This window comes from Giraffa tippelskirchi, chromosome 3, assembly GCF_054371585.1.
Source record: "Giraffa tippelskirchi isolate mGirTip1 chromosome 3, T2T-mGirTip1v1.2.pri, whole genome shotgun sequence".
In the NCBI taxonomy this organism is placed as follows: Eukaryota; Metazoa; Chordata; class Mammalia; order Artiodactyla; family Giraffidae; genus Giraffa; species Giraffa tippelskirchi.
The window spans coordinates 40,230,795-40,254,467 of NC_137277.1; the positions used below are offsets into that span (position 1 = coordinate 40,230,795).

At 52.1% G+C, this 23,673-nt stretch overlaps 1 protein-coding gene across 11 annotated transcripts in view; it reads left to right on the forward strand.

The window, feature by feature from the left end:
• The first annotated feature begins 2,929 nt into the window (after positions 1 to 2,929).
• SLC43A2 (solute carrier family 43 member 2) overlaps positions 2,930 to 23,673 on the forward strand; it is a 39,429-nt gene continuing 18,685 nt past the window's right edge. For 3 of the 11 annotated variants that reach the window (XM_081580085.1, XM_081580083.1, XM_081580084.1), the window contains exons 1-5: positions 2,930 to 3,109; positions 3,849 to 4,067; positions 12,319 to 12,526; positions 14,314 to 14,369; positions 15,499 to 15,575. In XM_081580085.1, coding sequence (XP_081436211.1) covers positions 3,088 to 3,109; positions 3,849 to 4,067; positions 12,319 to 12,526; positions 14,314 to 14,369; positions 15,499 to 15,575 — 582 coding nt within the window. In that variant the 5' untranslated portion in view covers positions 2,930 to 3,087. Of the gene's footprint in view, positions 3,110 to 3,383; positions 3,460 to 3,749; positions 4,068 to 12,318; positions 12,527 to 14,313; positions 14,370 to 15,498; positions 15,576 to 23,673 lie in introns of those variants that run through there. The other 8 variants (XM_081580086.1, XM_081580088.1, XM_081580087.1 and 5 more) reach the window with 6 other exon arrangements.

Sequence of the window (23,673 nt, forward strand, 5' to 3'; positions counted from 1 at the left end):
AATGTCATGTGTAATGGAAAGATGGAAAAGCCTTTTCTACCTTAAAATCAGTAAAATAAACTTCTACATTTTTTTAGTACTTTAGTGGTTTTATTTATGATTTTTTAATTGAAGTATAGTTGATGTACAATGTTTTATGTTACACACGTACACTATAGTGACTCACAATTTTTAAATTATAATTATAAAATATTGGCTATATTCCCAGTGTTGAGTAGCATATCCTTGTAGCTTATTTTAGGTATAATTATTTGTTTACGATTTGTCAGCGGTGCTGATGTGGGGTCTTTAACACTCCTGACAAAAAGACTGGGGAAAAAAAACCCAAACCCAGGGAATTCCCCGGTGGTCCAGTAGTTAGGACTTGGTGCTTACAATTGCCCTAGCCCAGGTTCAATCCCTGATGGGGGGACTAAAATCTTTAAAGCCACAAGGCACAGCCAAAAAAAACACAGAAAACAAAACAAAAAAACTCCCAGAATTTCATTCAAATTAGACCTGGATTCAAATCTCAGTTCTGACATACTTGTTTTGCGACTTTGGTAATGTTACTTAAAGCTTGCTTTTTCATCTGGAAAATGGGCATGTGGCTATCTTCCAGGGTTATTGTAGGGATTAAATGACACAGTAGGTAAAGCACCTAGTAAATTTTTGACCCTCAATAAAGGGTCATGATTATCGGCATTACATAATTCTCTCAGCTTCGAGTCCTTTATTAAACCTAGAAGGTGACACCTTTCACTTCTTCATTTATGTTTTCATTCAGCAAACTCATATTGTGCATCTACTTTGTACTTACTTCTGTATAAAGAGCTGGTTATAGCAAGCTGAATAAGGCATGGCTCATGCCCCCAAAGAGTTCATAGTCGATGGGAAAAATGGAAGTCAAACAGATGAATAGATAATTACAAAACAGTCAGTGGACAAAGATAATGGAGACAATCACTGAGAGTAGTTAGGGAAGACTTCCTGGAGGACATGCTGTTCCAGGAGGGACTATGTTTGAGGGTCACAGGTGAGAGAACAGCACCTGCAGGAACTACAGGCAATTCCATGTGATTGGAGCAACTAAGAGCAGGCAGGTCAGCCACTGTGGGGGAGGAGCCTGTGTGGGTCAGGTTGGAGAATTTGAACTTTATCCTGCAGTGGCAATGGTAAAGTGTTTCCGAACCGTTTTAGCAGAGGTCAGATTTACCAAGGTTAGATTTGCATTTCCCAAAGTTCACTGGGATGGAATGGGGGTGAAGAGATGGATTTGAGTGGCTGAGATTGGAACCCCGATGAACAGCAGCTGCAGTCCTACGGACACACAAGGGCAAATCAGATAAACATTTGGGAAATACAGATTCTATGGGTGGGGTCAGGGTGGGATGGAGAGGGACCATAACACCCGGTGACCAACAAATACTGAAAGGATGTTTCAGGGCATCTGACTTCAGTAGGCAGTGATGCTATGATCTGGGAGGTACAGTTTTTTGTGGGGGGGAGAAAGTGAATTACTTTACAGGTGTGTTTGAAACAGTTTAGAAATGTGTATGGAACAACTGCCTGAGAGACAGCCCTCAAGCAGGTGGCTCTAGGAGGGAGGGAGGGAGGGAAAGATTGATTGAAGTTTGTCAAGTGAGCGGGTGAGATTCTCCAGGGTGGGGCAACCAGATAGGCAACCAGCCAGGATCCTCCAAGACCACACTGACAGGCTTGGTCTGAGCAAGGTTGCCAGCGGCGGGTTGATGGCGGCAGGGGGCGCGCTCGGATTCAGGGTCTAGGAGCACTAGGCTACTGGGGCTCTCACAGCCCTGGGGTGACAAACCAGCTCCCAGTGTGTCAGAGAGACCAAGCTGTATCGGCGGGAGACAGAGGGCCCTCGGCCGGGTTGTGCCTTCGATGGGGGAGAACCTCCAATTGGAGCTAAAACTCCGGAGCCCAGGCTCCATCCCCCTGCCCTAGCAATTCCTCGGGGGCTAGTCCAGGGCGCTCATCAGACCAGAAGCCTAGAGCTCTCCCGACCCCGTGCGTCTTCCCGGAGGCCTGACTTCTGCTAGTAGTTTTGCACTGCCCACCTCGTCACCTTGCAGAGAGGCCCCTAACCTGAAGGGGAACGGGGAGTAAGGGAGTAGAGATGGCACCCGGGAGTGAGAATGGGTTGGGGGGTCAGAGTCTGGAGGGGGGTACCTGACGTCCTAGGAGACAGACAAGCCCCAGACTCCCACGTAGAGATACCCGAGGGACACCTTCCAGGGACCGGACAGATGACACCCAGAAGTGAGGGCCGTGAATCAGGAGAGAAGGGAAGAAGCACACCACGCCTGGACAGAGCTCCGGGGATCCGGAATGTGCAGACAGCGCTTGGACCGGGTACTGGAGGCAGGAGAGCAAGGATCCAGGACACAAAGCCCAAGGAAGACAGGATGGCAGCATCGCGTGGGGAGGTGGCGGGAGGCAGAACGACCCACGCGGAGCCAGAGCATCGGGCGTGGTGCTCAGCACACAGTGAGAGCTGGGGACTACGAAGCGGGCCGGAGGAGATCGGAGCCAGGGAGCTCAGCGGGCTTCGGGAGGGAAACCCGCGTGCAGCTAGGGGAAGTCCGAGAGCTCCAGAACAGCGAGCAGAGGACCCAATCCAGGGACAGGGTTTCCGGGTAAGACTCTGGAGAGGCGATGGGAGAATGCCCCTAGAGTTTCCAGGCCAGACTGTGACTCCAGTTTTAAACCGCAGACCTACGGCACCGTCGCACGTAGCCCCCGGGCCCCCCCACCCCCAGCTCCCTTGTTTGTCTCCCAGTCCGGCCGGAACCGGCTTCTGCTCGCCGCGGGGCGGGCGGGTGGCTGCCGATTGGTTAACGCCTGTTTCCAGCCCCGACTCATCCAATCAGCGTGCGGCAGTGTTTTCTTCTCGGGGTCTGAATAAAAGGGCTGGAATAAAAGGGGGGGCAGAAAAGGCGCCGGCCGGGCCCGATACACACCAGTAGGAGCCGGGTGAGCTGGATCCTGGGGACCCGGGTCCCGAGCCTGAGTGTTGGGGAGAGGAAGGTGCAGGAGTAAGGCGTAGGGAGAAGATGTGCGCATAAGGGAGGAGAGACCGAATGGATGAGGAGCCGCCGGGGAAGAGGTCCAGGAGCGAGCCAGGGGATGGAGGAGCAGAGTTCGCTTCCATAGAAATGAGCTAATTGCTGAGGAAACGGCCCTAGGCGGGGGTCGCGCGGGAGGCTCGCGCCGCCGGTTTGAACCGGCTTCGCCTCTCCATGCGTGGCTCGCGTGGCCGCAGCGCCTAGCGACCTAGACAGCGGCCAATGGCGTGGCAGTTCCTGTGCCGTCAGGCCAATGAGCGGGCCGCGGGCGGGCCGTTCCGGAGCTCCTTGCGCTGATCTTGTGGTTAAGGGAGCGGGGTCTGGGAAAGGGTCTCCAGTGAGCGCGGGCGGGCGGGCTTCGGTGAGGGTCCCGGGGAGTGGCAGCCGTAAGGTATGCCCCTGCCCAGGTAGCCGAACCTCCGGCTGCCTCTCCTGACAGCTCCCAAGCTGCGTCAGTCCTGCTGGGAGCCTGCATTAGTTCCACGTCCCTGAGCACCCGTTTGTCCCTTCGTGTTTTCTATGCCTCAGTTTCCCTCCGAGTGAGCCGAGAGAGAAGTCTCCCTGCCTGGCCGGGGCGGCTTCTCCCGGAGCTGCGGGCTGGCGGATGAGCCAGCGGCGGAGAGGGTGGCCCAGGGCCGAGGCAGGGCTGGGGCTTCCTTGCTGCGCGCACTTGCCTCCCGCGCTGCGGAGTGGGTGACAAGCTGCGCGCGCTGCGGCAGCGGCCCGAGTTGGCCGCCCGGCTGGGTAGGGCCGGACGCTGACGCCGAGGTCTGCGCGCAGGTGGCTGCAGAGAGGAGCCCGAGCCGGAGACGGGTCGCCGCGCCTCGCCTCGCCTCGCCATGGCGCCCACCCTGGCCACTGCCCATCGGCGCCGCTGGTGGATGGCCTGCACGGCCGTGGTGGAAAACCTCCTCTTCTCGGCAGTCCTCCTGGGCTGGGGCTCGCTGCTCATCATGCTCAAGTCGGAGGGCTTTTACTCCTACCTGTGTACTGAGCCAGGTGAGACGGGTACCCAGGCTGGGGTGTCGTTCCTGGAATGGGGGCTTTGGGAGGGGACGGAGGGCGGTGTATACCCAACCAGCAAGACCACCTCACTGCGCAACTTCTCCTAGTTAGCAGAAGGCCCGTTTAAGCCTCCTCCCCCCTCCAGCTCTGCTGGGTACAGATCATCGTCCGTGTTTTTTGGCTGAAGACACTGAGGCTCAGACAGATCTTCTGACTTGCATGAGGCCTCACAGCTGGAGACTGTCATAGATCCAGAACCCCCAAGTCCAGGGTGTTCTTTCCACCACCCGGGAACATGACTGGACTCCTCTCCTCCCAATGCCTGGCACATCACTTGCCTTGCAGTAAACATGTTGCTCTCTGACTGTAAGAAAGAGGAACTCCTGACTCAGTGGCTGGGGTGCAGCAAGAGAGAGGAAGTGGCTTGGCCTCCACCCCGTGGAAGGTTCATCTAGAATCTAGATGTTTTTCAGTCAGGCCTTGAGTCTCTAAAGGGCTTGTCGGATACAATTTCTTGTCTATTTTTGCTGCTTTCTAATTTTCCAAAGGACATTTCCTCCCACAGGCTGTGAGAACATCTCAGTGGCCTTCTTCCCCTGTGAGGGGGAGGGGAAGGGGGTATTTCTGGAAATGACTCTAGGGCTGTCCTCTCCCTTTGCCACACGTTGGTGTAACTGAACGAAAGCTGAGGATGCTTGTCTACAAGAAATTTCACCCCCACCTCCTTGGTCATACCTGATGACCTTGTTTGAGGATTCTGATTGCTGAAGGTCACTGGGGCTCAGCCTAAGGGTGGGACCCAAGTGGTTCTCACTCTCTACCCTTATATCCCCCTTCCTCGGCAACCTTGAAAATAAATGTTTTCTTCTGCCCTCTGTCACTTCCTAATGGTTGAAGTGAGTAGCGTCTCTCCCCAGTACCTTTGACAGCCAGCCCCTGCCCCAGTTCCCTTGGATGGAGATAACCCAAGTCTGTCCTCCTGCATCACACCACCAGCTTGCCACTTTTTTTCCTCCCAAGACTGCTAACTTTGAGGGAAGAGAAAGCTTTGGACCAGCTCATGCTGCGTATAAGCTGCTGTAGGATCCTTGTTTTCCTACTCTGATCTTCCCAGGAGGTTGCTGAGCATTCCAGTTACTAGGGAAGCTTCAGCTGGAAGAGGTTAAGGACAGGAGAAAGGGAGGAGATGCTGAGACTGCCTGAGAGAAGGCAGAGAGTATATCATCTATGACCTTTAGCCTTTAGCCATTCAGAAATATTTCCTAATAGCCTAAGGGTTCTTGGCAGACCTTTCCCCACATCAGCAAGAAACCTTGGGAGATGGGAGAGTCACTCAGACCTTGCTCCTTGAACAAGCTTTCTGCTTTGCCCGAGAGATGTTAGGAGATTAATGACTGGAAGGGAACAGGTTGGCGCATTTGCCACCTTCTCTTGTCTCTTGTGGATCATGACCCTTCCTACTTGCCTCTGACAGCTTTCTTCTGGCTGTATAGAGGGGCTAAAGAACAGAAAAAAACCATCATCTCCAGATGAAGCTTTTAGCATCTCATCCAGACTGGAGGACTGTGGTGGTCAATTTTTTTTTTTTTGTCCTATTGTGGTGTCAGAAGGTCAGATTCTAAGGTGTTTCCCCCCCCCGCCATGTTGTCCACTGATTTAATTTATTTTATGGTTTTGGCAGCGCCGGGGCTGGTCACTTCATTCGTGCCCCAGCCTTGGCTCCTTCCTTCATTAAAGTGGGAGGAGTCCCAGCGATTGTGCCAACAGTGCTGAGTTGGTGTTTAAGCCCTTTCGAGGCTTGCCTGGTCCCTCCTGTAAACCAAAATGAAGGTGAAGGGTCAGGATTGTGGGTTGAACATCAACTTCTTATCCTGTGCCTTTTGTTCCTGCCTCTGATTTTGGTTTTTCTATCTGCCAAACCCGCTGACCCAGCATCCATGGTGGGCAGGCCTGCTGATTCCACAGGGCTTATCTCTTCTGGCCTCCTTGTTCCTTGGAAGTCCAAGCAGCCTGTTGTCTTGTGGGCCCTGGCATCCCCGTGTCTTGCTTGGCTGGGAGTACCTGGAGGATTTGAGGGTCAAGATTTCTGTTAGGCCTAATATTGTCATACTTGGGGGACAGCTGAATTGCAGAGAAGCAGTTTGGCCGTTTATTGCATTTATTGAATGAGGCTTGTGAAAGGCTGACCAGTCTACAGCTGATTGAGATGCAAATTTGTCAGCGTTTTGTGGCTTTTAGGACTGATGCTTTGGTTTGTTCCCGAAAGAAAATTTGCCTGAACCTGTTGAAAGGTCCTCAGAACTCTTGCTTGGGACTCCAGCCAGGATCCGGTCACAGACACAGTGTCGGGTTCCAGCGTGGCGAGCTGGGACATAGAAACAAAGAGCTGGGTTTTCCGTTTCCCCTCAGCTCTTTAATCCCTGTCCACCCGACGGTCGGGGTGGATGACGGGCTGGGGACCTGGGCTGGCACTTGGCTTTGCCTCCCCAGTCCCCCTGGTGTGGGCAGGAGACCAGCTGGGTTCCCAGCCCCGGCTTTCCCAGACCTGTGTCCTTTTGGCCTCTGGATGGCCGCTGTCACCAGCCCCACCCCCCACCCAACCTGTTTCTTCATTTTCTCTCAGCTTAGGGGGCTGGTGCTCCCTGTGGGTGTTTAATCTCTTTTATCTGACCCACACCCTCAGGAAACATTTTCTGAGATGCTGTGCTGGGTGCAGAGTAATCCAGGCCCTCAGGGTGTCTGCAGTCAGCCAGCATCAAAGAGTTCACCACACACAGACCTACCCTGTCCCACGTGGTGGTCAGACCCCAACAGAGAGCAGGGTGCCAGCGGGGAGAGCAGCCTTGGGGATCTGGTTCAGCTTGGGTGGGGGGCTCTCTGATGCTTAGGCAGAAGCGTGGAGGGCCAGAAGGGGTGAGTCAGGAGAGGACAGAGGCAGTGAGCCCCTGGAGCAGGCTGTGTGTTGAAAGAGAGGAGGGAAAGGACAGAAGGGCAGGTGATGACTGGAGAGATGGGAAGGAGCCTGCAGGGCCCTGGGGAGATTCGATCTTCTTTTCAAGGCAGGAAGAAGCTCCCGAAACAGAAGAGACGGTCAGATTCACCTATTAGCCTCTTAGGAATTATTGAGGGTTTGCCACATGCCAGGCGCTGGGTGGGTCATGGGGGGGGTTGGAGGGCAGCTTTGGAGCTGGAAGATGTGGCTTCTGCATGAGGAAGCCACGGTCCGGCCCAGCCATGGACCCCAAGGCAGCCCCCAGCTCTTGGCCTCCTCACTGACTCTGTTTCGGTGACCAGGGGCTGTACCCCTCATTGAAACAAAGCAGGAAGTTGGCCCCCAGGACCCTGAGAGGTCAGGGCAGGGCCTGGTCCCCACCAGACCGGGCTGAGGCTGAAGAAGCAGACATGAGGCAATTCCCGCCACTTCATGGCCCCCCCTTTTTATGTCTCTTCCACTGGTGGTCTGTCTCAGACATCACTGGTGGTAGCTTTTGAAAACCCGTCCTTTCACTTTAATTGCTGTGAATAGGCCTCTTTTTACTCCCCTCTCCCTGCAACCCTGGTTTATTTTAGATTTTTTTTTTTTAATTCTATACCTGGGGCGGGAGGCCTGCAGGCAGGGGCCTCCAGCCTCAGGATGTGTCACAGAGGAGCTGATGCCCTCGGCCCTCCCCACCAACCGCCTTCCTCCTTCCTGTGACCTAATTTTCCTCCTGCACAGCTGCCCGCCCCCACCTGCCTTCTTGGCGTCCCATGAAGATCCTGTCCAGTTTGGCTGGCTTTTGGGGACTTTGTGGGAGCATCTTGGGGGCGGTTCCCGTTCTCGCTAGGTGACATGAAGGGCCACCTGGCGTGGTCCCTGACACTGCCAGCCTCGTGCGTCTTTTATTCTCTCAGCATTTTCTCTCTGAACTGCCTCTGACCCAGGTGGTACAGCATCAGTACAGCCTGAAGGTCAGAAGGAGCTTTGAGGTCCAGCTGCCTGGATTCAAGTCTGGCTTCCCCAGGTACTGTCTGTGAGACCCCAGGTACCTGTTTGGATACTCCAGATAGCCAGATGTGAACTAGGGGGTGGAGGGGGAGGTGCTCAGTGACACAGGAACCGCTAGCGTGGAACACAGTGGCCAGCGCACGCCGGCCCTCTGTGACCACAACCAGGGGACCAGGCCCTGGCCTTGCCAGCGCAGTCCTCTGATTGTCTGTGTCCTGCCTCGGGCTCGCTGTGTGTGAGGCTGACCTCTCGCCTACATACCCACTGCCAGACGGAGATGCTGCTTCCTGTTGCCGGATAGACTAAGGATTTGAGAGAGACAGGAGATCCTGGGGCAGTGACCATCAGCAGGGAAGTCCAGGGGCCGGTATTGGGTGGGTGGGGCAGGGGACTGCTCACGTTTAGAGGGGCCTCCAGCCCGATGCCCCTTGCTCCTCAAGAAGCCTCGTCTGGTCAGCTGTCCTGGTTTGTTGCCCTAGGGTAGGGGGAGCCCCCTCCTTGATCCAGGGCGGTTAGGGGAACCTGAGTGGGGTCACGGCACCCTCTTTTCCCCCCTGCTCTCTCGCTGAGGGTTTTGTATGCCGGGTTCTATGAGTGGGGCCAAACAGAGCAGGCATTGTTCCCTCCTCCCTGCCCTGGTCTCCTCCTAAGCAGCCTCACGCCCGTTCCCTGCACACTCTGGACACACCAGTTCCTTGCCTGTTTCTTCTTGGTTCACCTTCCCGGGTTGGGCTGGGCCTCTCTGGCTGCATCTGTGATAAACAGATGCAGGTGAGGCCTAGAGCAGGCTGGGCTGGGTGAGGGCTGAGCTCTAGGCTGGGAGCAGAGGGGCACCCCAGAGGCTCGGCACTTCCTGGACGCTTATCTGTTTTGTGTCTCTCCGGCCCACAGTGGCCCAGGTGGGAGCAGAGTGAGAGGAGCAGCCTGGGTGTGACTGTGTTTGGGCATCTGCTGGATCTGTGACTCTTCGTGTGGGCTGTTTACTGCCAACAAAGCTTCGGGCCCATGGAAGGTTTAGTTTGCTCTGGGGCAAGGGGCACACTCACGTTGCTCCCTGGGCCGGTGAGAGGCCACTCAGGCCTCCCCACCCCCCGGCTCATCTGTCTCCGGACATCACTGCCCAGAGCTAGGAGGGCAGACGGCCAGGTGGCCCCGTTGGCAGGGATTTAAGAGAAGGCTGGTGGCCCAACGTGTAAGGGTCCTGTTCTGTTGCAGCAACCCTAAGATGAAAGATGGGAGGGACAGATTCCCTTCCCTCCACTCTGACCTCTTTCTCCTGGAGCCCCTCCTGTCTAGTTACAAGGTGACCAGGCGTCTAAACAATTCAAGATGGTTTTTGTCCCCATCTTCAACTAAGAGCAAATCAGGGTGTCTGCCTTGAGTATACATGTTGCCTTGGGATTTCGTCTTCCCTCTCCTGGGAAGTACAGCCGTGGTTTTAGATCCAGCTCTGGGGAAGACAGGAAGGAGCAGGGCACCCTGGTGCCTCTGATCAGAGACAGTGCCTCACTCCCTCCCCATTCAATCACGGCTCCCTGCTTGGAACAGCCGACCCCACAGCGCTGCCAGCCCTACGTGATTTTGTGTTCTCTGATGGGCTCCAGACCCTACATGGCCACAGTGAGGTCTCACAAACCAGCGATCCAGGACCCGCAGCTGCCCCGTCCCTACTCCAGCCACTCTGTTGCACCTGTGTTGGGTTGCTCACGCCTGCACACCAGCCCGGAGGTGACCATTGCTTTGCCTGGTCCCTCCCGCTTCACATTCAGTTCCTGTTGCTGCTAGCAGAGCTGACACCTGAAACCAGCGCCGACCTGTGAAGCAGCTCTGCTCTTCCAGAAGTGGGCCCCGCCGTGGACAAGCAGCTCCGGCCTGCTGGCCAAAGCAGTGTGTGTGACAGTTCTGAGCTGCAACCTCCTGGGCTCAGATGACCCTGTTTGTCATGTGTTTTGGCTGCCAGTGTGGTACGGACATCTTTTGGGAAGCTGAGAGAAGGTGGCGGGGATGAGGGGATGGAAATCTGGCTTGTTAGGTTTTGTCTCTGTGGCTTCAGGGAGTAACACTGTGGCTGTGATCTTCAATCCCCTCTGGCTTCAAGTTGGTGCCATGCGTCCTGTTTCATTTCTTCTTTCTGGATCCTTTTGGTCAAAGTGATCTGACGCCACTGTTTTCATTCATTCAGTAAACAGCGACTGTGCGCCAGGACCAAGGGGAGGTGCTGGGGACACAGGTGACTGGAACACAGTCCCTGTCCTAGCCCAGTAAGGCCAGACATGAATTCATGCTATGGATGAATGATCAGTTATGGAACTCTGCTTCCAATTACAGCATCTGGCTCTGCTACCCGCCAGTTGCATCATTATCCCCGTTCCAAGTCTCCCATCAGAGTAGTAGTACTAACAATAATAAGAACGCATGTGTACTAAGTCGCTTCAGTCATGTCTGACTCTCTGCGACCCCATGGACTCTAGCCTGCCAGGCTCCTCTGTCCATGGAATTCTCCAGGCAAGAACACTGGGAAAAAACAAAACACTGGAGCAGGTTGCCATGCCCTCCTCCAGGGCATCTTCCCAATCCAGGGATTGAACCCGTGTCTCTTATGTCTCCTGCATTGGCAGATGGGTTCTTTACCACTGACACCACCTAGTAAGCTCCTAATAATAGTAATAAGTTTTAGCTATTGGTTATGAGCACTTCCTTTGTGAACTCTAAAATATTATCTGGATTTCCTCTTATATGTTACCCCAAATACTAGAGAGGTAGATATATTTATTACTTTATGCCCATTTTACAGATAAATGAGCTAGAGAGAGATGAAGTCACTTCTCCAAGGTGATAAAATAGCAAGTAGAGGAACCAGAATTGGAACCCAGAGCCCAGATCCCAGCATCCCCACCCTCAATGTGCCCCCGACCAGGACCTGTTGGTCAGAGGTTGGCACAGAACGTGATTCACCCAACGTGCCTCTTCTTCCGTGACCTTGGCTCACCTCCCCCAAGAGAGGCCCAGGCAGGCCTTGCCGACCTCAGCTTTACCGCTCTGGCGCCAGAGGGCCGCATGCAGGAGACAGCACTTATCTGCTGAGAGGTATTTCCTTGAGTCTCCCAGCGTGACCTCCTCGAATCTAATCAGAGGCTGCTCCTCTCTCTGCAGGATTAGTCAGCATCTCTTAACTAGCAGTCCCGAGAGGAGGAACAGAGCGTGTTCCCCGCTGCATGCCAGCCCGTCCTCTACCCTCCCGCCCCTCGCTGCCACAGCACTTTTTCCTTCCCTCTTTTTGCTGTCTTGGGGCTGGGTGGACTTTGGAGAGGATCATTAAGGACTAGGATTACGGCATAGGTGTGGCCACCAGAGACAGTGACATTGTGACCCCAGTGAGAGAAAGAAGATAGGTGCCCTTCGACAAGTGAAAGCAAATTATTTGGCACTCTTTTTTTAAACAAAAAACCTTTCCCAAGGGGGTCCTGTGACTCAGTATATGTAGTAGTTGATGCTGTGAGAATATGAGAGAGAATTTAGCACGGGATATGTGTTTGAGAAATCTGATGTATTAGGCATTAAAGGAAGCCCACTCACCCTTCCCCTCGATTGACTCACAGCAGCTGAGACCAGCAGCTTGTCCTTTCCAAGTGGTCTAGTGTCGCCCTCCTGTATGCTGGCCACAGGCTGCTTCCATGGACAGAGCTGCAGAGAAGTTCTAGCCAGCTTGGGGACTCGCAGCCCAGGCTGGGTCCCAAAGCCTGCTATTCTAGGTGTCGCTTACTCTAGAGTCGGAATCCTGGGACTTCCCTGGTGGTCCAGTGGCTAAGAGTCTGAGCTCTCAATGCAGGGGGCCCAGGTTTGATCCTTGATCGGGGAAATAGATCCCACATGCCATAACTAAGACCTGGTGCAGCCAAATAAATAAATGAGAATCCCAGCCTGGGGCTTGTGGGTGCTTCAAAGGATGCAAGAAGCCCCTGAGACTGTGGGCAAGACTTTTCTAACGAGCAAGAGTGGCACTTTCTTTATTGGATTCTTCAAAGGGAAGGTGACTCCCCCCTCCAAAAAAAAAAGTTAAGAATCTCTGTATTATCACTCCAGAGAGCTTTGGCCACATGGACACCCCAGCCTGCTGGGGGTATTCAGAGCTCTGAAGGGGCTCAGAGCTAGCCCTGGCTTTCTCAGTGGGCTGACTCTGGGTGGGCACCTGCCCCTCTGGTCTTTAGAGATCCCTGCCATGACCCTGTGATCAGGTTCCCCTCCCTCTACACACAGAGAATGTCACCAACGTCACAATGGGGCCCACGGCAGAACCGGAGCATGAGGAGGTGAGCCGGATGAATGGCTGGCTCAGCTGCAAGGCCCAGGATGAGATGCTAAACTTGGCCTTCACTGTGGGCTCCTTCCTGCTCAGTGCCATCACCCTGCCCCTGGGCATCGTCATGGACAAGTACGGCCCGAGGAAGCTCAGGCTGCTGGGCAGGTCAGTTCTGGGGGGGAGGCAGGTGGGCGGGGTGGGCAGGGGGGACCCTGGGCCAAGATTCCCCACTGTAGGGGATCCTGGTATCTGCTGTCAGGTGCACTGTGGTGCTCCCTGACCGCCCACCTAGGATGGGGTTCCTACCCCATCAATAGCTGCTGTGATCCTTGTGTTATTCCGATCTGCATAGAAAAGTCACAGGATTCAGGGCTGCCTAGGAGGACCTGCTTGTCATTATAATTTCCGGTCTTTTTCTTCTTCCATCTCTGTGAGAAAAAAGATTTTGAACACATACCTCTAATATAAGCACATGGAATCATCAGTAATATACATATTTGTTGGGCTTCCCTGGTGGCTCAGATGGTAAAGAATCCACTTACAGTACGAGAGACCAGGCTTCGATCCAGGGGTCGGGAAGATCCCTTGGAGAAGGGAATGCAACCCACTCCAGTATTCTTGCCTGGAGAATCCCATGGGTGGAGGAGCCTGGCGGGCTACAGTCCATGGGGTTGCAAAGAGTTGGACATGACTAAGCAGCTAAGCACACAGGCATATACATATGTCATTCTTAATGTTTAATGTGCTTATTTTTTTGCTTCCAGTTTTATTGAGATATTAATTGATGTACAGCCCTATGTAAGACTGAGGTACAGCATAATGATCATATTCACATACGTCATGAAGTGAATCCCACAGGGAGCTTAGGGAACATCCACCATCTCACATAGTGTTGAATATGCTTAATGATACATATACAAAAGAGATAAAATGGCTGAGATTTTAAATTACAAAATGGAAAATTATAAAATTTCTACAACTGTAAAATAGTATTTCCCTCCCCCAGGCACCTTAGTGGGTTATCTTATGTACCTCCTGGATGTGTTCCTAGGCTATAAAACTCCAGTCTGCCAGTCTCAGAGTCAGTCTGCCAAGCAGCTGGCCCTCTCTGGCTACGGTCCTCCCCAAGCCAGTCCCAATGGGAATGACCATTGTGCAGGGCAATGGTTGGCCATGAGCAAGGCCCGTGGCCCTGAAGGGAATCGGTGGGGGATCAGTGTCATTCATTCTTTGGAGCTTGCAAAGGCTTGGTCCCCAGCTCAGAGCCAAATAGAGGGAGTTTTGAAAGCTGCCACTCATCACCCCTTGCCCCGTGGGGTTCTTTCTGTCCCCTGGCTGAGCCGACACAGGAGCCTGGGGGATGGGTTGTGTCCTTTCTTGCTTCACAGCCTTAGCTCTGTCCAGTCTGGGGAATTGAGTGGGCAATGCAGTGGAGTGTTTACCAGGTCTGGCTTTGGGGCTTGAATTCCAGCTTAGCCACCTGCTAGCTAGGACACCTTGGAGAATTTCATTTTTGTTTCTGTGTTGGGTTTGTTTTTTATTTATTTTTAGGTATTTGAATATCTGTGTTTGTGTGGGTTTTTTTTAATTTATTTTACTGAAATGTAGTTGATTTACAATGTTTATTAATTTCTACTGTACAGCAAAGTGATTCAGTTATACATTTATATGTGTACATTCTTTTTTGTATTATTTTCCATTATGGTTTATCCCAGTATATTGAATATAATTGCCTGTGCTATACAGTAGGACCTTGTTGTTTTATTTTTGTTATTTTGAGTTTTATTTTTCTCATCAGTAAAATAGAGCCAATTACGCTCCTTAGAACTGTTGAACAAAAGAATGTATGTAAATTTTCTGAAAGTGTCTTGACATGTAGCAAATACCTCCAAATAAGCAATATTAACAATAATGATAATAACCAATAATGTACTATTTCTCTTTCTTTTTAGTGCCTGCTTTGCTGTCTCCTGCTTGCTGATAGCGTATGGAGCAAGTAACCCAAGCTGTAAGTATGCTTTTCCTCTACCGTTTTGTCAGGGACTGGGGAGACAGCATCCAGACGTGCTCGCAGGCCCACCTGCTCTAGGAAGCTGGGCCAGGCCTGTGCAGGCCTGTGTGATTTAGAGGGACACTTGTTAGACCTTTACCCAGTGACTTAACTTCATTTAGATGGTGGCTGGATAAGCAAATGGCCCCAGACAATGTCTGAGAGAAGCTCCCAGGGGCTGAGGAACACCCATCTCATTGCTGAGCCAGGCCAGTCCCTGATGGACTCATTGATGCCAGCTACAGGAGTGTGTGCGGAGGTCGTGAGCTGAACCCCTCAGAGAAGCCCAGGCCTGTACTTTAGGATGGCTCAGAAGCTGCCTGGTCCCTAACTCTGCTCAGGTGGAGCTGATGCTGCAAGGACTTTTGGAACAAACGCCAAAATAGGGCTTGACTTTCACCAAAATCTTGGGGTTTTTTTGGCTTCACCGCATGACATGTAGGATCTTAGTTCCCTGACCAGGGATCAAACTCACGCCTCCTGCATTGGAAGTGCAGAGTCTTAACCACCGGGGGAGTCCCGTGTTTCACTAGACTCTTATCTAGGCTCCTCTCCTGATTTGGGGGTACCTGTATTTTTGGTTTCAGTGAACAGCTTTTTTAGACCTCTCCCTTGTGGGTAAAGGGCTTCCCTCATAGCTCAGTTGATAAAGAATCTGCCTGCAATGCAGGAGACCCAAGTTTGATTCCTGGGTTGGGAAGATCCCCTGCAGAAGGAAATGGCAACCCACTCCAGTGTTCTTGCCTGGGAAATCCCATGGACAGAGGAACCTGGCAGGCTACAGTCCATGGGGTCGCAAGAATCAGATACAACTTAGCGACTAAACCACCACTTGTGGGTAAAGTTAGTGAAGAAAGGGGGATGGGGATACACCTTTTGCAAGAGCCAAAACTCCATAAAATAGGCAAGAGGAGGATGAGGCAGAGGCTGGGCCAGCTCCCCAGTTGTCCGGCACTAATGCCTGATGACTTGTCATCACTAGCAGCATTTGCTCAAAGCCAGCTCCTCGTCAGGCGGTGGGTCAGGCCCCGGCCTCCCTGAAGCTCAGTCGTGGTTCCCCTCTTACCAGCCTTCTGCTTCCTTCCAGCCCTCTCTGTGCTCATCTTCATCGCCCTGGCTCTGAATGGCTTTGGTGGGATGTGCATGACTTTTACCTCATTAACAGTAAGTACCATTTTTTAAAAAAATATTTATTTGGCTCTGCTGGGTCTTAGTTGTGGCATGTGGGATCTAGTTCCCTGACCAGGGATGGAACCCAGGCCCCCTGCACTGGGAGTGCCGAGTCTCAGCCACTGCACTATCAGAGAAGGCCCAGTAACAATTTTTTTGAGATCTCTATAGGCATTCCTTTATGGCTCAGATTGTAAAGAATCTTCCTGCAATGCGGGAGACCTGGGTTTGATCCCAGGGTTGGGAAGATTCCCTGGAGAAGGGCATGGCAACCCACTCCAGTGTTCTTGCCTGGAGAATCCCCAAGGACAGAGGAGCCTGGCAGGCTACAGTCCACAGGGTCACAAAGAGATGGACATGACTGAGCAACTAACATTTTCACTTTCTAGTTCAGTCATCTTTTTGCAAATCTGAGGCAGCTTTTATTGACTCTAATTTGCATGCATTCCATTCACCTGCATCTGCTGGGGTATCCCAAGCAGTAGAGGGTTGTTGTTGGCGAAATTGTGACAGCAAAGCCTATTTCCGGCTCCCAAGCTGGGGAAGTCCTGCAGGCAGACTGGAAGGCAGCAGAGTCAGTCTCAGAGCAGCCTGTCCCCTGCCTCCTGACCTTGACTCAGGCTCCAGGGAAGCCAGCTTAGTAGCTGTGTGGAAGAAAAATAACCTGCCACCTACTTTCTTTTCTCTTATTTTCTATGGCAGCTCTGGCTAACAGTGAAACCTAAAAACAAACCTCTCTTGGAATCACCCTGTCCCTAACTGTTGCTTTGTTCAGAACTGAATGAAAAACTCTGAGGAATCACAGAGCCTGCCCCTCTGCTTGGTTTTCTTTCTTTCTTTTTTTAAAATAATTTTTATCTATTTATTTTATTTTTGGCTGTGCTGGGTCTTCATAGCCACTCGGGCTTTTCTCTAGTTGTGGTGAGTGGGGGCTACTCTCTAGTTGCGGTGCTCGGGATTCTCATTGCAGTGGCTTCTCTTGTTGCAGGCACGGGATCTAGGTTGCGGGGGCTTCAGTAATTGTGGCACGTGGACTCTAGTTGCAGCCCCTGGGGCTCTAAGCACAGGCTCAATAGTTGTGGCACACAGGCCCAGTCACATGTGGGAATCTTCCCAGATCAGGGATCGAACCTGTGTCTCCTGCATTGGCAGGCAGATTCTTTACTCCTGAGCCACCAGTGAAGCCCTGCTTGGTTTTCTAAATGCCAAGGCACAGGGAGCCCTTCTCCCAAGGGAGGGAGATCCTTTCTTGGGATGCTGAGCACTCTCCTACGGTAGCCTCAGAACACCATAGAATGGGCTTCTTTTGGAAGTGAATGAGACTGCAGGAAGATCCAGGTTGAAAGAAAGTCCAAAAAAGGCCAAAAGAATCTTTCCCCAGAAGGAAGAAGGGAGTTGTCTGCAGATTCACCTGGTCAGGGAGGTGTGCCTTTCAGAGCTGGCCATTGGGAAAGAAGTGAGAATGCGAGGCTTCCCGAAAGATTTCTCTGTCCAACAGGAAAGTCTCGCCTGCCTTAGTTTCCCCTCAAGAAAGTTTTTAATGACACAGCGCCTCCCAGCCAATGCAGTGCATTGGCTTCTGCTTTGTCCTTCCACTAATGAGTCAGGCGTCAGGCTGCTGAAGGGCCCTCGTTTAGCTTTGAGGGAGCCCTGGAGCCTTGCTGATCTTCTTCTAAGGAACCTGAAGAGGTACTGACATTCCTGTGACCCCTGGCCTGCAGGCTGTGAGCCAGAGGCCCGGTCGGGCCCAATTCCTCTTCTCAGCCTTCCTGTGCTTTCTCAATTTATTAACTTTGTCCTGGTGGGAAGGGTGAACTATCAGGGCCTAGGTCCGTGGAAATGGAGCACTCGGTGGAGTCTGTGTTAGGTTGAGAGAGGCTCCACCTGGGACCGCATACATGGTGTGCTCCAGAGTGGGAGACTCAAATATCCAGGGTCTCTGGTTGCCTTGCCCTGGTAGTGTGAAGGAGATTGACTTTGTACTCTTTTGTGCATTTTTATTTTTTTTTAATCAGGTTGATTATCTGTTTCTTTGGCTGCACCAGGTCTTTGTTGCAGAATATGGGATGTAGTTCCCTGACCAGGAATCAAACCCAGGCCCCCTGCTTTGGGAGCAAGGAGTCTTAGCCATTGGACCACTAGGGAAGTCCCAATCAGATAGATTTTTTTTTTTAATGGATGTATTTCCCTCCCTCTCAAATTCCCGGGGGAAGACACATATTGAAGCTGTACAAAGTATGTTAGAACTGTCAAACGCACCGATTTCGTCCGTTCAGCTGTGTCCACTGTGAAGCAGGAGCCACAGTTCTGTTTGTTCTTTGACAGCGTAAACATGACCAACTCTTTCATCAAAATGAAAATCTGGCATCACCCCATTATTTGAGCCACACTGTGTCTATGTCATGGCAGTTCTGAATTTCAGGATAAAAGAAAGAGATGGTCCTTGAACTTGAGTGTATGCTCTGAAATACAGAAAGATGCTCTATTGTTATAAGCTTAAGACAGATTAAAAACCTCCTCACCACGAATCCCCTTTAGGGAAGTCTTCAAAATAAGATCATAGTTGTGGTCCACAAATCCTTTCAGGGTAGCTAGGAGGGTCATACGGAGAAGGCAATGGCAACCCACTCCAGTACTCTTGCCTGGAAAATCCCATGGTCGGAGAAGCCTGGCAGGCTGCAGTCCATGGGGTCTCGAAGAGTTGGACACGACTTCACTTTCACGCACTGGAGAAGGAAATGGCAACCCACTCTAGTGTTCTTGCCTGGAGAATCCCAGGGATGGTGGAGCCTGGAGGGCTGCCGTCTGTGGGGTCGCACAGAGTTGGACACGACTGAAGCAACTTAGCAGCAGCAGCAGCAGCAGAAGGGTCATAAGGATTCTTTTTGTTTTCTTTTCTTCTTAATGATTATAAAACCAAAAGGTTTGATTTTAACAAGTCAACTATTTGAGAAATGTACAATGTGAACTGTAAAATCCTATAAGCCTAACTTCATCAGTTTAGAATGTAACTCTTCAGTATTAAAAAAGGAATCTACATATACTAACTTTCTTTTCAAAAGAAACATGGTTACAACTTGCCATTTTCACTTGACAATGTATCTCTTATGTCTTTTCCTGCCGGTCCTTAGAAATCTACCTTATTATTTTAAACTCTAGAGATAGGCCTTGTTATTAGACAGTTCCATGTGATTCTCTAATATAGATTGCCATGATTTATTTAACCAGTTTCCTGCTAATGGACTTCTGGGTTGGTTTCCAATTTTTCTGATTTATGATTCTGCCGAAGTGAACATCTCTGTACATGTATTTCTATAAAATAAATTTCTGGGAGTAGGGTTGCCAGGCCCCAGGATCAGCATGTTTTAAATTTCGATGTAGACTGTCAAATGGTCTTCACAAAAGGGTATACTCAGATGTTGGCCTTCCAGCATATCTGAGAAGTTTTCTTCCACACCCTTTCCAACACCCTGTCCAGATTCTTGTAAACATTAGCCAATCCAATCTGGTGAAAAATAATACGTTACGATTTAAAATTTCTTTCTTTAATTGTTAGCGAGATGGAGCATCTTTCCACTTCTTTTTGATGATCATTTGTAGTTCTTCTGGGATTGCTTCTTTGTGTGTTTTGTCTATTTTTCTACAGGGTTGTTTCTCCTTTTTTTTTTTTAATTGTGTTTTGTAAGCCCTCTTTCATACATACACAAAAAATAGTTCTCTATCTGAGTGAACGGTGGTCTTACCCTAAGTTTTTTAGGCCCCTATGTAGTCCATGAATAAGCTTCAGGAGGGCTGGGCATTTCTTTGAAATTCTCCGAAAGCAAATTGCACGTGTGTGTGCCCGGGCAGGTGCATTTTTCTAGGGGAGGGTCTGTGTGAAGCTGAACACACTGTAGTAGGAGTGTTTCTCTTAACTCCTTGCTCTCCCACAGGGAGGTAAAGACTGCACAGGCCAGACAAGAAAACCATCTGATCATCACCTGGAGCATTTGGTTAGCAGGCATCTGTTTTAAGATAGCCTGGTGGCTTGTCCCTCTAAGGCTCCCATTCTTGGGTCTAGAGCAGAGGTCAGCAGACTGCTGCCCCCAGGCCACATCCAGACCACTGCAGGTTTCTGCAAACATAGTTTTATCAGCACAGAACCGCTCCCACTTGCTTCTTTTGTACTAATGGCAGCAGAGTGAAGTCACTGCATGGCTACCCTATGGCCTGCAAAACCTAGAATTTCTCTGGCCCTTGGCAGAAAAAGTCTGGCAACCTTAGGTCTAGAAGCACCAAGAAGCTGCTCAATCATGATTCCCTGTCAGAAGGCAAGGGCTCCCCCCTACCCCCAGCCCTTGCTGACCCTCTCCCTTCTAGTTATGTGATCCGACTCCTTAAGCACTTTTCATGCGGTTGGCTTCCTCCTCTGTGCCCTGGCCCGAGGGACCTCCCTGGGCAGTCCTCTGTCCCAAAAGGCTTCAGATAAGGAGCCTTTCTAGATCAGACCTCGAAAGGGGACTGAGAAGCAGGTCAGTGAGGGCAGGCTGCGGCTCTTGGGCCATGTTCTTGGGCCCCAGAGGCTTCTGCTGAGCAGAGCTGAGTCTAGTCCTGACAGAACCCAGACCTTTTAAAAAGCAGAACCGTCGGGATTGGCTCCTGGAGGTGCCAAACTAGCAGCACAATGGCACTTTCTGTTTGGGTCTCCCACCCGCGCTCTCATTTGGGGAACAAGGGAGTCTTCAGGGTCGCTTTTAGGAGCTTCCTAAATCAACAGCTCTGGGGCCATGGATAATCACTCTGTGACAACATAGGAATCTGGGGGGGAGAGGGGTTGTGTTGCCAAGGAAACCTTAATTGGGGGAGTTTCTGAGACCCAAGGGGTTGTGATATAAATAAGGATGACCAGGAACTGTGAACTGCTATCCCCATTGGTGCTAGCAAAGAGGCCCCAACTTGGCAGAATGCCTTTTCCCCACCGGCCTGTCGACCCCCTTACAGAGCCGGAGAGGTGTGTATACCCATGGTGATCCTGCCCCCGTGGGCAGAGGCTGGATCTCCTGCTAGGTAGGCTGGCTTTCCCAGGTCCCTGCCTCAGAGGGTCCTGGGCAATGTGACACCCTCAGAGGAGGAGGGTGCAGGTCACTGGGGATCAGGGCACAGCCCAAGGTGCCAAGCCTCAGCTGCCTCTTGGGCATCTGGACAGCACACTCAGGTCTGTTTGCTCAATGCCTTGCGTTTGTTCAAGTCTTTAACTCGCTTCAGCGGCTGGAGGAAAACAGCAGCCGGCGGCTGAGGTGGCGTCTAGGGGCTACCACCCGACGATCTGGGGCTGGGGTTGCTTAGAGATGGGAGTGGATGCCGCCAACATTGTGAACATGTCTTTTCCACTTCATTACTCTGACCCCTGTCAGCGTGGGCGGAATGGGGAGTTCTGAGTCTGAAACCCTCCCAGAGAAGTGATTGCAAAGTGTTGCCAGGCTCCTTAATGAAAAAATTTCTCTGTGGGCTTTCCCTATCTGACTCATGGGAGTCTTACTTGGAGCCCGAGGAAGAAATGATCCCACGGGAGTTGGGATCTGAGTTTGAAGAGAACAGAGTAAATGTCCATCTTCGAACACCTGGGAGGAGGGGAGGGAGAGGATTCGGGATATAGCAGTGAAACAGATGGCCCCCTCCAGGGGTGTGTGTGGAGTTGAGCATCCCTGCTCGGGTGACCTGTTTCTATGGCCAGGAGAGGGTCCCCACGGCATCCCACGTGCCCCGCGTGCCAGATAAGCAGGACTCGCCTGCTGCCCCCAGCCAGCTCTGCCTCTGGGTTTCTGTTGTGTGCTCTGAGAGCCCAAAGCCGTCAGCCCATCACCATTGGCCTGGGAAAAATCCACCCATCAAAGGGTTTCCACCCCGTGAAGTTGCCCCAGCACGTGACTCGTTCAGGGGTGGACCGAACGTGTAGTGGGGGCCTCGGGAGGGCCAGACCTGGCTGGGAAAGTGAACGAAGTGGCTGGGGAAGTGGGGCCCCTCCTCCCCACTGCTTCAGCAGTGGAGCGGAAAGGTGACCACAAGGACCTTTACCTGGCAGCGTGTACTTGGAGCTGCCAGTCGTGAAGGGTTAGAAAAGAGCCCAGTGCCTCTGAGTCCACTTGTCCAGACTGGCACCTGGATCCTGGCCTGTTCAGGTTGCACAGGGCTCTTGGGTGTGTGCACCAGCCACTTGAGGACAAGGGTCACCTCTGGAAGGGGCCTGAGGGCCCAAGTGCCAGCCGCCCACCCCCGCCCTGGATAGCCCGTGGCATCTCCCTGAGGGCCGGGGTGAGCCCCCCCTAGCTGGTGGGCTCCTGAGATCACTGATTTGGAAAGCGGGTGCCAGGTGGCTCTTCTGTCCCTGCCTGCCAGCAAGCCCCAGGCCTGTACTGGGGGCTCCTGGAAAGAGAGACATCTTAAAGAGGGTCCTCCGAGGAGGGCCACCCATCCTCACTGTGCTGGAGCCTAGGCTTCTGGCGATTCTCAGCCAGTAGCCAGCTCCGAGGCCAGCACTCCAGGGGAGGGGCCGTCTGCAGCTGCTGTTTTCCCCTCTGGGAAGGTCACAGAGCCGGGGCCTGTTTACAGTGCAGCCCAGGGGCTGAGCGAATGAGTCACCACCACCAGCTCACGCGGGGATGGCATTCTGAGGCCAGCTCTGAGGACGGGCTCTGTCTGGCTGAGCCCACTCCAGCCCCCATCCTACCCCGGGGCAGCAATAGCATTAGTGGTGGTGGTGGTGGGAAGCCCCCCAGAGCCAGGGAAGGGGCCAGCGCACCCCCCGCCCCCAACCTGTGAGAGCAGTTGGGGACCCAGGGTCAGGAAACCGCCCCTGCCGAGTGTTTTCCTCGCATCTGTCTTTGCAGCTCGGCTACAGCTTCCTACTTGGCAGGAGTCACGGTTCTTCCTCCTCCGCCCAGCCCTCCAGCCGGCACTAGGCACTCTGCTCAGTCCTCAGCCACCATTCACTCCATCACCAGGGCTTCTGAGTGGCCATTATGTACAGCTGAGGTCGGGCAGAGGCAGAAGGAGGGAGGGAGGAGGGGGATGTGGACACCAGTTGGGGAGGAGACCCAGACAAGATGAAAGGAGAGTCTGCAGCCAAGGGCAGGTCCACCTGACAGTGCAGCCCTGGACTGTGGGGCGGTCGGCCGGGGGAGGTCAGAGGGGGAGGAGGCAGGTAGGTCTAAAAGGAGCTTCGGAAAGGATGTAAGAAATCTCTAGTGGGGAGAGCAAACAGAATGCTTAATAAGGAACAGAAAGAGGTGTGAGAGGTAAGGGTAATTACCTTGATCCTCCAGATCAAGTGTGGACCCTTCAGGGGCCACGTGTGTTTTCCAGGAGACAGAGTAGCTCAGTGGCTATGCACATAAACTTGTCCTACTTTGAATTCTAGTTTTGACCCTTACCAGCTTAGGGATCCCTCGACTATTCTTGGTGGTGCTGGATTTTTGTTGCTGTGTGCAGGCTTTATCTCGTTGCGGCTTGCGGGGCCCGCTCTTGCAGTGGCTCCTTTTGTTGTGGGGCTCAGTCTCTAGGACAGGGCTCAGTCATCGGGGCATACACAGGCTTAGTCGCCCCACGGCATGTGGGATCTTCCTGAATCAGGGATCAAACCCGTGTACCCTGCATGGGCAGGCAGACTCTTAAACTGCTGGACCACCGGGGAAGTCCCCTTGAGTTTTCTGATCCTAAAGTCTTGTAACCATTAAGTGAGAGTAGTGAGTGACACTTTCCTGGTAAGGATGTTATGAGAGTTTTTAGGATAATAATAGTTTCTGTTATAATAATAATGCTACTATATTATTTAATATATTAACATAACCATGTACGCTGTCATATGTTATAACTTAATAATAAGGAAAAATCCTCTAATCAAGCTGCTCCTGGGCAAAGTAAATGGGGGAAATTTCCTCTAGCAGGCATGACAGCTTTGGGAGGAAGGGAAGGAAGTGGCTTAAAGGATAAAACACAATTAGTGTTAACATTTGAAAAATAATTAGTGCCCCCAGGGAAAACTTCTCTTTGCATGTGTTTGCTGTTTTGTGACCACATGCTGACTGCTGCCAGGATGTTTATGCTTTAGCTTTCA